Here is a 16,051-nt window from a genome sequence, read left to right on the forward strand (position 1 = left end):
GTGAGATGCTGAAATTTAAGCCCCCAGTCTGTGGGGCTTTGCTACAACTGTTCTAGCAAGCTGTGGCCTGGCCTACGCTGTGCCCTAAAAGCTGCCTGCACATCCCTCGTCGGATGCACCACCCAACCTGCTCGTATGGCTTCTGCCTACCAGGTCTGCCACCCTCACTGTGGAATTTGTGGGCAGCAGAGCCTCTGTTTCTGCTGAATGTCAGCACTGTGACCGCAGTGCCCAGCTCCTTCCCGTGCCCACAGGATGCTCAGTCAGTGGAAGAAGAGCAGCAAGGGTGCAGGAGGGCATCCCAAGACACCCCGGCCCCGGCCCCCGGCCCCGCCCCCCGACCCCGCCCCAGGCAGAGACTCACAGAGATGATGTGGCCCTGCAGGCCGTGGGCGGAGTCAGCACACTCAATGACGGCGCTCAGCTGGGGGTACCCCACTCCTGTCTTGGTGCGGGTGGTGCACACAGAACCTGCACAGAGAAAGAAATTGACCCCCGAAGAGATGGTTATACATGAGAACACTGTGACATGAAATGTGCCCCCATCACCTTCGCAGCCCCGCTCTAGTGACCAGGGTGAGCCTTTGTGGCAGAGGAGATGTGGGGAACGGGCTGCCCACCTGCACGCCGGAGGTCGCTGTAAACCACACCGCCTGGTCATGTACCCCTTCAGTCCTCATCACTGTCACTGGCTGATGTCCCAGACATTGTCTTCCCCTCTACCATGCACCTGTCACTGCCACTCCTCCCTGTGGCATCGGCTCCCGTGCAGTGGCCAAGCACTGATCTCTCCACACTTAAACGCCTACTCCTTTCCACCTTTCCACAAATCTACACTCTGCTTTAAACAGCCTCTCACAATCCTCCCACAGCCTCGCAGCTTCTTTACCTTCAAACTTTGTCAAATGACTCACCTCTTTTAAGTCTCACTGCCTGGACTGTAAAATGCAAAGAGAAACACAATCTCCTGGGGTTGTGACAGAGGGCAGATGGCACAGGGAGGGGTACCTCTTGGCCCAGGGCCTGGCCTGCAGCAACTACACCCTTCACACCCTCACCTGCTCTCACTCAGCTCTGTGCTCCACAGGGCCCAGCTGCTTGTCCATCTCCCTCCTGGCCGCCCCGCCTCAAGTCCCTTGCAGCCCAGCCGGAGGTTCACTTCCAGGGCAGGGCTCACACCAGCACCCTCCTGCCTGCCTGTGCCACAGTCAGCCCCAGTCTTGGTGGTTCTCCCAGTTAGGTCCAGGCCAAGTCACACTCTGACCTTTTTATCATACCTCCCCTTATTCAAGCTTCCCAGTGCCCCCGCAGCACCCCACTTTACCCAGATCAGCAGAATCCAGCTCCACCTGCTCCCCTCCCTCCCTACTGCTTCTCCAGTGGGGCAAGTTTCTTCCCACCATAGGGACTCTGGACACAATGTTCTCTCTCTCGGACACTCCCCTCTGTACCAGCCAGCCAGCCAACCCCTTCTCATCTTTCCAGCTTCTTCTTAAATGTCACTGCCCCAGGGGAGTTGTTCATCGCAGTTTCAAAAAGAGGCATTTCAATCAGGATCTGTGTGAGAATGTTAAGGGTCTCTCTTCTCTACTGGGTGGTCGGCTCCATGGACATTCATTGTTGTTATCAGGTGCTGAGAACACAGCCTCGTATATAATAAGGCACTATAAATAGTCACTGAAAGAATGTGTGGACTCAAGAATGAATGAGTCACCCACATCCCTCTCTGCACTGCCACTCACTCAGACCCTCCCGGATGTCTTGTGTGCATGAGAGGGCGCTCTGAGGACAGGTAAAGGTAGACGTGAACTCCTCCCTCCCACCAGACCCGGGGGTGGGATGCTTTGAGGCCCAGCCTCTTCTCTGGCTCCCGGCCACCACTACCTTGTAGGATGCTAATTTCTGTCAGGGGTCTTTAGGGACAAGATCAGACAGAGACGTATGTCTGTGTTCCCCAGGCCTGGATTTAGCAGAGAAACCAGGAGACACAGGGCAAGCCCCTCTCCTGCATCAGCTGTGGGGCCGAGTCCACGGAAGTCCTGTAGCTCCCTGTGTCCTGCTATATGTCACTCACAGTCCCGGAGCCAACAAGTCTCATTCCCACGAAGGCGCCTTCCCTCCGCCCTGCAACCGGAGGTTGTGCAGAATAAGAGGTTTAACCCCTGGTTCAGCCTCGGCTTTTCTCCTCCTCTCCCATTCAATTGCTAGATCCAGGGGTGAGGGCCTCAGCTGCAGTAGGCCTGGGGCTCTGATCATAGTGAGGGCCCTATAAAGGGTAGACCAGTTGCCTTTCTTGGGAACAGCCAAGGAAGCAACTTTAAATAAGGCACAGGCGGTTTTGATTAACACCCAGGTGAAAAAAGTTGGCACATATTTTCTCCTGACTAGAGGGGCAGGGAATCCATTTCTGATGCTTTTTTCCCAGTTCCCAGGGGTTGCTCAATAATGAATGAAATCTATCAATCAATAGACATCCAGTACTGCTATCATTTAGATATGTAATATGCAAGGTTTTTACCATAAAGAATGTGTAAGACTTAAATATGAATGTGTGAGACTTTAAATTCAAACAATTTAAAGAAGTAGCTCCCATACATCAGGCTCAGAGAAGGCCCCTTGTTCTCTTTAGTCACATCTGTTCTACACAGCCAGCCAGAGGGGTGGGAAGAGATAGTGAGAGCAGAAGGACAATACAGCTTCTGGGGAAATAGAATGCAGACACAAAGATGTGGAAGAAAACAAGTGTAGTAAATGCTCGAGATCACATCTAGAAAAGCTTTGAGAAGGCCAGGCACAGTGGCTCACACCTGGAATCCCAGCACGTTGGGAGGCCAAGGCGGGCGGATCATCTGAGGCCAGGAGTTCAAGACCAGCCTGGCCAACATGGTGAAACCCCGTCTCTACTAAAAGTACAAAAGATTAGCCAGGTGTGGTGGCGCATGCCTGTAACCCCAGTTACTCGGGAGGCTGAGGCAGAAGAATCACTTGAACCTGGGAGGCGGAGGTTGCAGTGAGCTGAGATCGCACCACTGTACCCCAGCCTGGGCAACAGAGCAGGACTGTCTCAAAAAAAAAAAAAAGCTTTGAGAGCCAAGAAGCTTCTCACACACCTTCACATCCTGTACAGCACCCACCCAACACAATGGGAGCTAGCGAACGCTCAATACATATTTCCCTTTTTTTTTTTTCCCTTGAGACAGGGTCTTGCTCTATCACCAACACTGGAGTGCAGTGGCACAATCTTGGCTGACTGCAGCCTTCACCTCCCAGGATCAGGTGATCCTCCCACCTCAGCCTCCCAAGTAGCTGAGACTACAGGTGCACGCCACTGTGCCTGACTACTTTTTAATTTTTATCTTGTATTTTTAGTAGAGACAGGGTTTCACCATGTTGCCCAGGCTGATCTCGAACTCCTGGGCTCAAGCAATCCACCCACCTTGGCCTCCCAAAGTGCTGGGATTACAGGCGTGAGCCACCGCATCAGGTCCATATTTCTGATTAAACAGGCGACTAGTGAGCGTCCCTGCCTTTGGGGAAAAAAAGAGTCTTCCTAGTTTATTAGCCTATTTTGTTCTATTATCAGTCTATCTATTACAGCCTGCCCTACGAGGAGGCAGCCTGGTAAGGAAGAACAGGGCCTTATCCTTTGTCTTTTCAATAATGATAGATACTCAGTAAAGACCTCTTCCCACTTGCTCAGAATACATTATTAACTGGCTTAAACAAGTGGCAATATGAAAAACGTAACCTTGAAAATCTCTCTGTATGTTAAAAGCTTGGGCATTTTTAGGAATCTACAGGGCTCTTCTTCCTAATACTCTCTTCATACACATCCAATTCCCTCAGGCTGATCACGGAGCCAAGTCACAGCTCAACAGCGTCTTCAGTGCCTCCCAGCTGTGCATTTTCCCACAGATTCCTCTCATGTTGGGTTAGGTTTGCTTCCTTTTTTGGTAGTGTCATTTGGGTGTGAGATTCTTTTGAAAAATCTTTGCTGTTTTTTAGTCCCAAGTGAAAATGTGTATCTTCTTTCTTGCTCCTCAATGTTAGTGTCTGGTTAATAACGGATGTGCATGGATGAATTTAAAACATGGCAGTTCATCTTCATGCATGGAAAAGAGGGCAAGCAAACAGTAACTCTGCCCTATGAGAAAATGGCACCACCCATGACAAGGACAGAAGGTTCCACCTTGTTCTGCTTAAGATGCCAATGGGTGGTCCTAAGAAACCCCGCCTGGGAGAAGAACACGGTCAAAAATCTACATCTAATATGTATCAGGTGAGGAGCCAAAGGTGATCATTACCTAGGCCATGGGTCAAGTTCAAATGTGGCCTCCTCACTGCAAGCTTATTTGCAATGTGTGGGGTCCCTCAAACCTTCACATAAACTGGAGTCATTCATGTTTATTAACTGTCTCTACAGATTCTTCACCTATCACTTTCCTCTTCAAGGTGCATGAGGTCATTAGTGAAATCTACGTTCTTTCCTTCCACGTTGGTTCTGAAACCAAGCCCTCATATTCTAACCACATCCAAGTTCATTCAGAAGGTCCCTGGGGGCATCAAAAAGCAGTTCAATAATACTTTGCATCAGGGGCTTCCCTGAGAAGCTCAGTGATGCTTCCAGAAAAAGCGTGCTTTAAATATCTGTGAGTGAGTCATTCGTGCATCCCCTTCTAGAGATCTCCAGTCCCCGCAAGCCCCAGATCCCATTCTTCCCCACACACGCCCTCTGCCGTGCTCCTAACAAGTCTTACCTGGTCCAACTCCCACTTTGATGATATCTGCTCCGGAAAGAATAAGCTCTTCTACCATTTCTCCTGTCACCACGTTCCCTGCCTGAGACAGAAAGAATACAGCTCATGATCGTGAACTACTATTGCTGGTATAAAGGTGAGGAACTCCACACTCGAACATGAGGATGTGCACGTCCTAAAGCCACCAGGCAGCTGGGGGACAAAAAAGGAACACAGAATTTCATACCTGGAGACCACTTTTGTGAAAGGCCCCTTGGGTGAGCTGGTGGCATGAGAAGATACAGCATTATATGATTTAAGAACTAGAAGAGACCTTAGAATGGCCAGGTCAGGGCTTTTCAGACATCTCAGCAATCAACAACAACAACAAAAATCTTAGAGGGGGCCGGGCGCAGTGGCTCACTCCTGTAATCCCAGCACTTTGGTAGGCTGAGGCAGGTGGATCATGAGGTCAAGAGATAGAGACCATCCTGGCCAACATGGTGAAACCCCATCTCCACTAAAAATACAAAAATTAGCTGGGCCTGGTGGTGCGTGCCTGTAGTCTCAGCTACTCCGGAGGCTGAGGCAGGACAATCGCTTGAACCCGGGAGGCAGAGGTTGCAGTGAGCCAAGATCGCGCCACTGCACTCCAGCCTGAACGACAGAGCGAGACTTTGTCTCCAAAACAAACAAAAAAAAAATCTTAGAGGGACCCCAAATATGAAAAGTCAGCAATGAAACACTCTCTTGGTAATTAAAATCTTTAGTGTTGGGCAAAAAAATGTTTCACAGTTTGCAAAACCCCTGAAGAATCTCTGTGGAACCCCCAAGAGTCAGAATTAGAAAAACACAGTTAAGAAAATAGAAGTGTGCCCCATTCTCTAGGGCTGGGATTCCCATCTAGACAGGAAAGGGCAGATGAGCCCTCATGGACCACGTAGCATCTGCACGTGCTCAGTTTGCAGAACATGAAACTTTGGCCTAAGAATAAACACACAAGCCTCCAGGAAGTGGCAGAATCTATCAAACAGAAGGCTGGGTCTGGTTTGGAAATAGTACAAGTTCTTTCACTGCAGGAGTCTAGGAGTGCAAAAATAGCCCTTTTTATTACAACTCACTGCCCTGTGGATTCTTCAGCCAGTATATAGGATACTTGGCAAGATGCCCTGGCTGAGTTTTCACAACTGTGCAAAGTCATACTTTGCAAAATGAATCCTTACTCATTCCACTCATGTTTTTTGCACTGAAGTCCAAGTGTCTTCCCTCTGAATTGTTTCCCAAGGGAATTGCTGAATTGCTTCCCAGAGGGAATTTTTCTTTTTTAACGTAGACAAAGTGACTTTTAACTTCATATAAAAGGATGTGGGGAAAAGGTGATGAGGAAGGCTCAAAGCTTTAATCCAAACAGCAGCTGACAAGGGAAAAATCACAGATGGCCCAGAAAGAGGACTACAGGTAGATTAAAGAATTAAAATTAAAGTTATACTCCCCAAAAGTGAAAAAACGTAACAACAGAGCCGTCTACATAAAAACTAAAAACTTGGCCAAGTGCAGTGGCTCACACCTATAATCACAGCACTTGGGAGGCTGAGGTAAGTGGACTGCTTGAGCCCAGGAGTTCAAGACCAGCCTGGGCAACATAGTGAAACCCTGTTTCCATGTAAAAAAAAAAAGAAAAAAAACTTACATATACATAAACACAGATATTCATACAATCAGCAAATACCCAGGTAGAGAAAAATATCTACGATTTTGACAAAGGGTAACATATGTAAGAGCTCTTAACATAATAAGAGCTCTTACAAACCTGTAAGAAAAAAGCTAACACCTCACAGAGTAAGTGCCAAAAAGACATGAACACACTACTGAAAGAAATAAGTGGCTAAGAAAAACGGAAAAAGTGTTCAACCTCCCGAATAACCAAATGTAAACTAAGGTACCAACGAGGTACTACTTTTCACTTAACAAATTATCAATCGTTGTAAACAGTAAATACTAAAGAGAAAACATCAGACAGAATCTCTCTTTCTTCTGGGAAAATTTATCGTAGTATGTTTTCCCAGAAAGCAATTTGTCCATATAAAAGAAATAATGCACTTCTTTGTATTCAATAATTCTTCTAAGATTCTCTCCCAAGGAAATAATCATAAGGGTGGACAATCATTTAACTACAAAGATGTATTCTCTGTAACAGTGCAGAACTGTAAATACATTCCCCAAAATGGAATGATCCAACAGTGTATGACCCATCCATGTGATGTTTTTAAGAGTGTTTTTTGTTTTGTTTTGCTTTTGAGACGGAGTCTTGCTCTGTCACCTAGATTGGAGTGCAGTGGCATGATCTCACTGCAATCTCCGCCTTCTGGGTTCAAGTGATTCTCCTGCCTCAGCCTCCCTAGTAGCTGGTATTACAGGAACACTCCCCACTGTCCAGCTCATTTTTGTATTTTTAGTAGAGACAGGGTTTTGCCAAGTTGGCCAGGCTGGTCTTGAACTCCCGACCTCAGGTGATCTGCCCACCTTGGCCTCCCAAAGTGCTGCAATTACAGGTGTGAGCCACCACACCCAGCCTAAGAGTGGTTTAACAACGTGGGAAAAATGCTTAAATGCTTTCAGTATAATGTTGGGAGAAATAGAAAGATCTCGATTTTGTTATTAAAAAAAGTATGTGTGAGTATGAAAAAATACACCAAAATGCTAACAGATGATGTCTAGGTGAAGAGATGATCTAACTTTTATTATTTTCTTCTTTAATCTTTTCTGGATTTTATACTAGGAAGTGTGTTACTTTTATAATTAAATGGGGGCAGAAGTGTTTAGTTTTGTTTTTTAAAGTGCGAGGAACAGCATGAGCTCTGTCCCTGAGAGAGACCCTAACAGGAGCCTAAGAAGCAGGGCACGAGCTCCAGTTCTTCCCCAGTGGCTGACTCGCTAAACAACCAAACCAAACCACAAAAACTTTAGAGAAGCTACTCGAAGCCCACCACACATTCTCTTTTCTTTTCTTATTCTTTTTGAGACAGGGTCTCATCCTTGTCTCCCAGGCTGGAGTGTAGAGGCACAAACATGGCTTGCTGTAGCCTGAACCTCCCTGGCTCAAGCGATTCTCCTGTCTCAGCCTCCCAAGTAGCTGGGATTACAGGCATGTGCCACCACGCCTGGCTAATTTTTGTATTTTCTGTAGAGACAAGAGTTTCGCCTTGTTGCCTAGGCTGGTCTCAAGCTCCTGAGCTCAAGCAGATCTGCCTGCCTCAGCCTCCCAAAGTGCTGGGATTACAGGCATGAGCCACCGCACCCAGCCACAATTTCATTTTCAATGTGGATTTCTTTTCCCCAATCTGGCGCCACCTACGAACCATTTTATTTTTAAGGGGCTACTTTAGACAAATTAATTCAAGTCAGCTCACCATAGACGTACCAGGTACAACCAGGTAGAGTCAAAGTAAGTTCTACTTACTTATTTAATTATTTATTTTTAAAACAGAGATAGGGTCTTGCTATGTTGCCCAGGCTGGTCTCTAACTCCTGGCCTCAAGTAATCCCCCTGCCTCTGCCTCTGCCTCCCAAAGTGCTGGAATTACAGGCATGAGCCACCTCAACTGGCCAAAGTCAGTTTAAAAACATCAAGAAGACTGACACCACTTTAGTAACCAGAAGCTTGTGCAAATGTCTCTCCATCCCATCAGCTACCTATGTGTGGCTGCTGAATCTGTCCATGGTCCAGATGTGGTCACTGCTACTGTGTGGAAAAACCCAAAGTGATTATGAAATGCCTCGACCATGAGGCACAGCACAGCACAGCAAGAATGCTGCCAGGAGGACGGGGAGGTTTCCATCGGGAGGAATAAAAAGCTGTCAAGTTTGAAATCGAGAAGGGCAAAATAAGGGAAAAGAGGAAAAGACCAAATCAGAAATGAGAATACGACAGGAGTGCGGTCAGGCTTTAGTGAAGTCCCTGGTGTGCCATCAAGCAGCCTCTGGGAATGGGGTGTGATAACCGGGGCCAGGAAGCAGCTGGTCAGGGTGATTAAGTGAGGAGTCTTCTTTATCTTGTCACGAGGCACCTTGGGTGTGGAGTGGAGGACTGTCAGAATGGCACTGTGCGTAGCAGCACAGCAGGCTCAGTCACCCAGGCAGTTCATGCACGTTCATTTCTTGGGCAGCCATGACAACATGGAACCAATGAACCCTTGTCCAGAGCACTGAAGCAGGCAGACGGAGGTTTCTGCCAGTCAACCCCTCTTCCTAGGGAAGCCAAGAATGTTTCGGGCTCCCTCATGCTCTAGAAGGCAACAATTGCTCCTCTGTGTCAAGGAGAGGTTGAAGGTTATGGAAAAGACAAAAGAGTAGCCAAGTCAAGACTTCAACTACTTTTGTACCATTTTTTTAAAAGTTGGTATGGCCTGAATGTTTACGTCCCTCCAAAATTAATGTGTTGACATCTTTACCCTCAAGGTGGTGATATTAGCAGCTGGGGATTTGGGGAGGTGATTAGATAGGTCATGGGGGCGGAGCCCTCAACAATGGGATTAGTGCCCTTCTAAAAGAGGCCTGAGAGAGATCCACACGAGGCGACAATGAAAAGACGGCCATCTATGTATGAGCCAGGAAGCGGGCCCTCACCAGATACCCAATCTGCCTTGATATTGGACTCCCTAGCCTCCAGAACTGTGAAAATAAACTTCTGATTTGTATTTTTATTTATTTTTGAGACAGGGTCTCACTTTGTCGCCTGGGCTGGAGTGCAATGGCGCAATCACAGCTCACTATAACCTCAACTTCCCAGGCTCGGGTGATCCTCCCACCTCAGACTCCCGAATAGCTGGGACTACAAGCATGTGACACCACGCCCAGCTAATGTTTTGTATTTTTAGTAGAGATGGGGATTCTCCACGTTGGCGAGCCTTGTCTCAAACTCCTGGGCTCAAGCAATCTGCCTGCCTCAGCCTCCTAAAGTGGTAGGATTACAGGTATGGGCCACCACACCAGGCCAACTTCTCATTTTTTTAATATAAGCTATTCAGTTTATGGTATCTTGTTACTGCAGCCTGAACAGAATGACAAAAGTTCTCTGGGCAAAAATAAAAACTGCTTTGCCTCAATTTTTCCAGCTTTCCTTTAGGCCTCAACATCTATGGCAAAATAAGTTCAGAAAGATCTGGGGTCGAATGATGGACCTCCCTCATTACTTGGTACTTCTGAGCAAATCACTTCAGCTCACAGTCTCCATTTATCCTGCTATAAAATGGGGGTGGATGTACCCACTTTAGTCCTTAAAAGGTTTACAAAGAAAGTTCTCTCAAATTCTGAGCACAGGGCCCAGCTCTTGGTGGTGCTTTAAAAATGTTAGTCCCTCCACTTGAGTGCTTTCGGTATACTGCTCCTTTACCCATTCTTTTTAGTTTTTTTGTAATTGTGGTCAAATACACATAAAATTTAGTAGGTGTAAATTTTACATGTAGAAAATAAAAATAAAATTTTTGTTTCTTAAATATTTCTTTTATTTTTACGTGAAGGTACTTAGTGCCACTGAGCTGTACACCTAAATATAAATAAAAAAAAATTTTTAATTTAAAAATTTTTATTTAAAATAAAATTCATTTTATTTTAAATTATTTAATACAAAACTTATTTAATAAATAAGTTTTTAGCTGTACAGTTCAGTGGCATTAAGTACATTCACACTGTTGTACAACCAACACTATTATCCATCTCTGGAACTTTTTAAACATCCCAAACTGAAATTCTGTACCCATTGAACAGTAACTTCTTCACCCACTTTTTACTGGTTTTTCTGGGGTCCTCTGGCAAGAAAAATCCTTTCCATTGGATGGTAACAGGCAAGGGTTGGCAAACAGGTAGCAGGTGGCTAGATTTCGCCCACAGGCTGTGATGTGCCAACCCCTAACATAAAAAGAGAAATATCGCCAGGCACGGTGGCTCACTCCTATAACCCCAACACTTTGAGAGGCCGAGGCAGGTGGATCACCTGAGGTCAGGAGTTCGAGACCAGCCTGGCCAACATGGTGAAACCTCGTCTCTACTAAAAATACAAAAATTAACCAGGTGCGCTACTCAGGAGAATCACTTGAACCTGGGAGGCAGAGGTTGCAATGAGCCGAGGTCACGCCACCACACTCCAGCCTGGGCAACAGAGTGAGACTCCATATCAACAATAACAACGACGACAACAACAACAACAAGGAGTATCAACCCCAGTGACTGCTCCCAAGCACCTGGAAAATGTCCCACTACCTGCCGGTGGAAACATAGTTGATATCAAGGCAATAGCCATTGTTAAACTGAGTTTATTATGTGACTCTTCAGAGATTACATCACCTTCCTAGCTTTCACCTATGATTCCAGAAAGTGGGTGAATACAGAAAATCCAGGGAACACAGCCTGAGAGGTGCTCTCAGCCACACACACCCCTTGTGCCTCAGGGAAGGCACACTCGACTGGTGATGCCCCAGACCTGCCCCAAGCCTTTAAGAACATTCAAAGGATGTGTCCGTCTCTCTGTGAAGAGGTGTAGAGTGGAAATGTCTCCGTGTGGCTCAGAACCTTGAGAAAGAACGTGGGCAAGCCAATATGCCACCAGTCACGCATGGAAACATCAGGGTCCAGCCCTGGAAATCTAGCCCATGGCTCCCGGAGATCTGGCCCCAGGTGGCTGACTCGGCATTGCCCCAGGGGAGTAGAGCTTGGCCTCTATCTAATCTTAACAGATCAGATCTCAAGGACCTATTTCCTCCAGCCAGGTCAGAAAGAGCCACCAGCACAAAAACGTTTCCCAGAGCCAACACAGGGACCTCTAAGTCCCAGTGTGTCCAGAATTGGTTCCTTCCGGTGGGTTCTTGGTCTTGCCAATTTCAAGAATGAAGCCACAGACCCTGGCAGTGAGTGTTACAGTTCTTGAAGATGGTGTGTCCGGAGTTTGTTCCTTCAGATGTTCAGATGTGTCTGGAGTTTCTTCCTTCTGGTGGGTTTGTGGTCTCGCTGACTTCAGGAGTGAAGCCGCAGACCTTCTCAGTGAGTGTTACAGCTTTTAAAGGTGGCGCATTCGGAGTTGTTCATTCTTCACAGTGAGCGTTGCAGCTCTTAAAGGTGGCGCGTCTGGAGTTGTTCATTCCTCCAGGTGGGTTCATGGTCTCGCTGACTTCAGGAGTGAAGCTGCAGACCTTAGCAGTGAGCGTTACAGGTCATAAAGATAGTGCAGATCCAAGAGTGAGTGACAACAAGATTTACTGCAAAGAGCAAAAAAACAAAGCCTCCACGGTGAGGAAGACCACGCGAGTGGGTTGCCGCTGCTGGCTCAGGTGGCCAGCTTTTATTCCCTTATTTGGCCCCACCCATATCCTGCTGATTGGTCCATTTTACAGAGTGCTGATTGGTGCATTTACAAACCTTTAGCTAGACACAGAGCACTGATTGGTGCAATTACAATCCTCTAGCTAGACAGAAAAGTTCTCCAAGTCCCCACTGGACCCAGAAAGTCCAGCTAGCTTCACCTCTCACCAGCAAGACTGAGTTGGTGGCATGTGGGGGATCGCAGTCCCAGGCAAGCCACCTGGCCCTGAATGCCAGATCCAGCTCTCACTGGTGGTGTAACCCTCAGAAGGCTCCCTGAGCTCTCTAGGACTAAGTTTCACGTCAACAAAAGTAGGCGCTATTATCTCTACTCAAAGATTTGTTATTATAAAAGAAGTTCTGGCCAGGTATGGTGATTCACGCCTGTAATTTCAGCACTTTAGGAGGCAGAGGTAGGAGGATTGCTTGAAGCTGGGAGTTTGAGATCAGCCTGGGCAACACTGCAAGATTCTGTTTTGACAAACATTTTTTTTTAAAAAAGAAGTGCCTAGTCTGTGCTAGTGCCTTTTCCCACAGTACTGAGAATGTACCCCAAAACACATTATTCTCTTTCCTCGCTGAAAGCCACCAGGCAAATTGGCCACAGGACCTGGTATACTCTTCAATCAGCCAGCCCCTCAATATGACCTTTTCTGCCAAAGTTGTTCTCTAGAAATCCCTGCTTCTCCTACCTCTATGTGGCAAGGCTCATCTTAGGTGAAAGGCAAGAAAAAAAACCAGGAGAAACTGAGCACAGGGAGTGACAAGCCCTCACTCCTGGTGCAGAGGCCGGGAACTGCCAGCTTCTGCCTGGAACGTTTGCAAGCATCCTTTCTGTTCACTGTAGTGTAACGATCGTAATAACACTCCATTCCCTAACACTCAGTCCTCATATTACATCATTCAGTTCCAAAACACTGGATAAATGTGAATGCATCTTCACTATGCCTCCAAAAGCCATAAGAGAAATTATATTTCAAAAACACCAAAAACCAAGGACATAAAAGTACTGGAGGTTTCCAAATGAATCACAGATTGCAAGGGTCACTGCAGGCACAGAGCAGCTTAAGAATAAACACCTACCTTGCCAAAGTCTCCTGTTCATTGCTGGGGAAACCAGTAAGAGCAATGAAAACATACCCCTGGGCCAGCCAGCCAGCAGGTGCTGGAGAGGGTCTCGCTGTTGGTGGCTTCCCAGACAGCTGTGGGAACTCTGAACCACTCTCTTCCCTCCCAGTTAACTCCCCCATAGCAACTCCTAAGTTCTACACTGGTAACAACACCCTTTCCCTCGTCTTACCCAGCCCCCTCCTTCCTGCACTTCCCTCCTTCCTGGTCTTTGTCCTTCCAGAGGCGACAGGCAGGCTCTCTAGACTGTCCAACAGGCAGCTTGCAGCTCTCAGCAGGCCCAGCTGTGAACTACACCCCACAGCAGCTCCAGTCTGGAGAACGCAATGGACAGCTTGGGAACACTAATACATTTCCACTATCACTCGTCATTTTAAACAGTGACACACATTTTCTCTCTCTTCTTAAAACAAACCCCACATTACCCTCCATCTTTCTTCTCCATCTCTGACTCAGTTCTCAGAGCAGGTGCCCTTGACGACACTCACCAGAGATGAGCAACTGCTAGTGAAGGCAGCGCAGTTATAAAACTGCATCCCATCTGAGCCCCAGAGTCATTCTCCAGCCACGAGGATCCTCAACCTCCTTTTCACAGGTGAGGAAAGTGAGATTCACAAAGAATGCAACTTCCCCAGTGTGACTCAGCTCATGTGCCCACACTGATTTCTGGGGTGCTATGGGCTGAATGTTTGTGTCCCCCACAAATTCCTATGCTGAAACTGAATCTTCAATCCAATGGCATTAGGAGGCGGGGCTTTTGGGAGGTGATTAGGTCATAAGGGTGCAGCCTTCATGAATGGGATTAGTGCCCTCACAAGAGAGGTTCCAAGGAGCCTGAATGCCTCTTCCACCGTATGAAGACGCAGCAAGAAGGCACCACCTATGAGTAACGGTGAAACCAGACACTACATCAGCCAACATCTTGATTTTGATTTCTGTCCAAAATCACAGAACTGTGAGCAATTACATTCTGTTGTTTATACACCAGTCGGTTTATGGTATTTTATGATGGCAGGCCAAACAGACAAAGAGCATTAAGGAGTGAGTTTAACAGTGATACAACCAGCTGGAAAGTAAAGAGAAGGAAAAACAGCAAGTGAGGTATCTGGGAAATGATATTAAAGATTAGCTCCAGGAAATGATATTAAAGATTAGCTCCAGGAACCAAGAAATATACATACACAGCTGACATAAAGCAACGTGGTGAATCTCAAATATACTATCAAGAAAAAGAAGATCAAAAGATATAAAGGATTACCACTTATGGAACGTTTACCAGTTTATCATATTAATAAAGGCTATGATGAAGGATACAGATGAACAGCCTGATGAAGCGAGACACAGGGTGAGGTCTGAAGAGTCCGGAGTACAGGAGCTTCTGTCCCCACAGAGCTGGGGTCTGCCACCCTCCAGGCTTGCAGACGTGTTACTAGCCAGGAAGCTTTCAAAACCCCATACTTTGGGGGTTTCTATGAAGGCCTCATCAAGGAGGCATAATGGATTATTAACTCTACTTCCAGCCCTCTCCTCTCTCTGGAAAATGGAGGATGGGGCTGGAAGCTCCAAGCTTCTCATCATAGCTTGGTCTATCTGGTACCAACCCCCACGCAGGAGCCCATTAAGAGTTGTCTTGTTAGGACAAGAGCAGCTCCACTGCTATCACCCAGGAAATCCCAAAGGATTTAGGAGCCATGTGTCAGGAACCAGGGTCAAAGATCAAATATTAGAACAAAAACTACTCCTACCACCCAGAAAATCCCAAGGGATTCAGAAGCTCTGTGCCAGGTGCTCTCATCACTCCGGAAATTACAAAGGTTCTAGAAACTGTGTCAGCAACCAGGATCAAAGAGCAAATATTAGAACAAAAGATTCTCTGGGCACCGTTATCTACAAGGGTTTTAAGAGTTCTGTCTCAAGAACCAAGGGCTGAGGCCAATAAACACATATACATTTCCTACTATTTAATAGTGTTCAACAAACATCATCAAAAACAATGAGGTTGGCTGTTCTATTACAGAGAACACAGTGAATTTTTCTATTTCCCAACCCACTTCTAACACTGGTACAGGTGGTTGACCTTGGAACAATTCTTTTTTTTTCTTTTTTTTTTTTTGAGACAGTCTCACTCTGTCACCCAGGCTGGAGTGCAGTGGCGAGATCTCGGCTCACTGCCACCTCTGCCTCCCGGGTTCAAGCAATTCTCTGCCTCAGCCTCCTAAGTAGCTGGGATTACAGTTGCCTGCCACCATGCCTGGCTAATTTTTGTCCCTTTTTTTTTTTTTTTTTTTTTTTTTTAGTAGAGACAGGATTTCACCATCTTGCCCAGGCTGGTCTTAAACTCTTGACCTTGTGATCCACCCACCTCAGCCTCCCAAAGTGCTGGGATTACAAGTGTTAGCCACTGCGCCTGGCCAATTTTTTTTTTTTTTTCTTTTTTTTGGGGACGGAGTCTCCCTCTGTTGCCCAGACTGGAGTGCAGTGGCGTGATCTTGGCTCACTGCAACCTCCAGCTCCTGGGTTCAAGAGATTCTCCTGCCTCAGCCTCCCGAGGAGCTGGGATTACAGGCGCCCGCCACCATGCCAGGCTAATTTTTGTATTTTTAGTACAGACAGGGTTTCGCCATGTTGGCTACGCTGGTCTCAAATTCCTGACCTCAGGTGATCCACCCACCTCAGCCTCCCAAAGTGCTGGGATTACGTAAGCCATTGCACCCGGCTGGAACAATTCTTGATCCTTTCTTCCTATGTGTTTGAAAAGCATAAAAATACTTAACAATCCTTGGAAGTCCTTTAACAGAAGACTTTACTCCGTAACAATTCCTTCCTCCCAACTT

The 16,051-nt window shown here is 46.8% G+C and overlaps 1 protein-coding gene across 1 annotated transcript in view; it reads right to left on the reverse strand.

Moving 5' to 3' along the window:
- The window catches only part of LOC105482483 (guanosine monophosphate reductase), a 48,161-nt gene that overhangs the window by 15,421 nt on the left and 16,689 nt on the right, over window positions 1-16,051 (reverse strand). Inside the window, exons 5-6 of the mRNA XM_011742596.2 lie at window positions 4,758-4,839; window positions 365-471 (exon numbers count right to left, since the gene is read on the reverse strand). Coding sequence (XP_011740898.1) covers window positions 365-471; window positions 4,758-4,839 — 189 coding nt within the window. The remainder of the gene's footprint in view (window positions 1-364; window positions 472-4,757; window positions 4,840-16,051) is intronic.

This window comes from Macaca nemestrina, chromosome 5 (genome assembly GCF_043159975.1).
Source record: "Macaca nemestrina isolate mMacNem1 chromosome 5, mMacNem.hap1, whole genome shotgun sequence".
Taxonomy (NCBI): domain Eukaryota; kingdom Metazoa; phylum Chordata; class Mammalia; order Primates; family Cercopithecidae; genus Macaca; species Macaca nemestrina.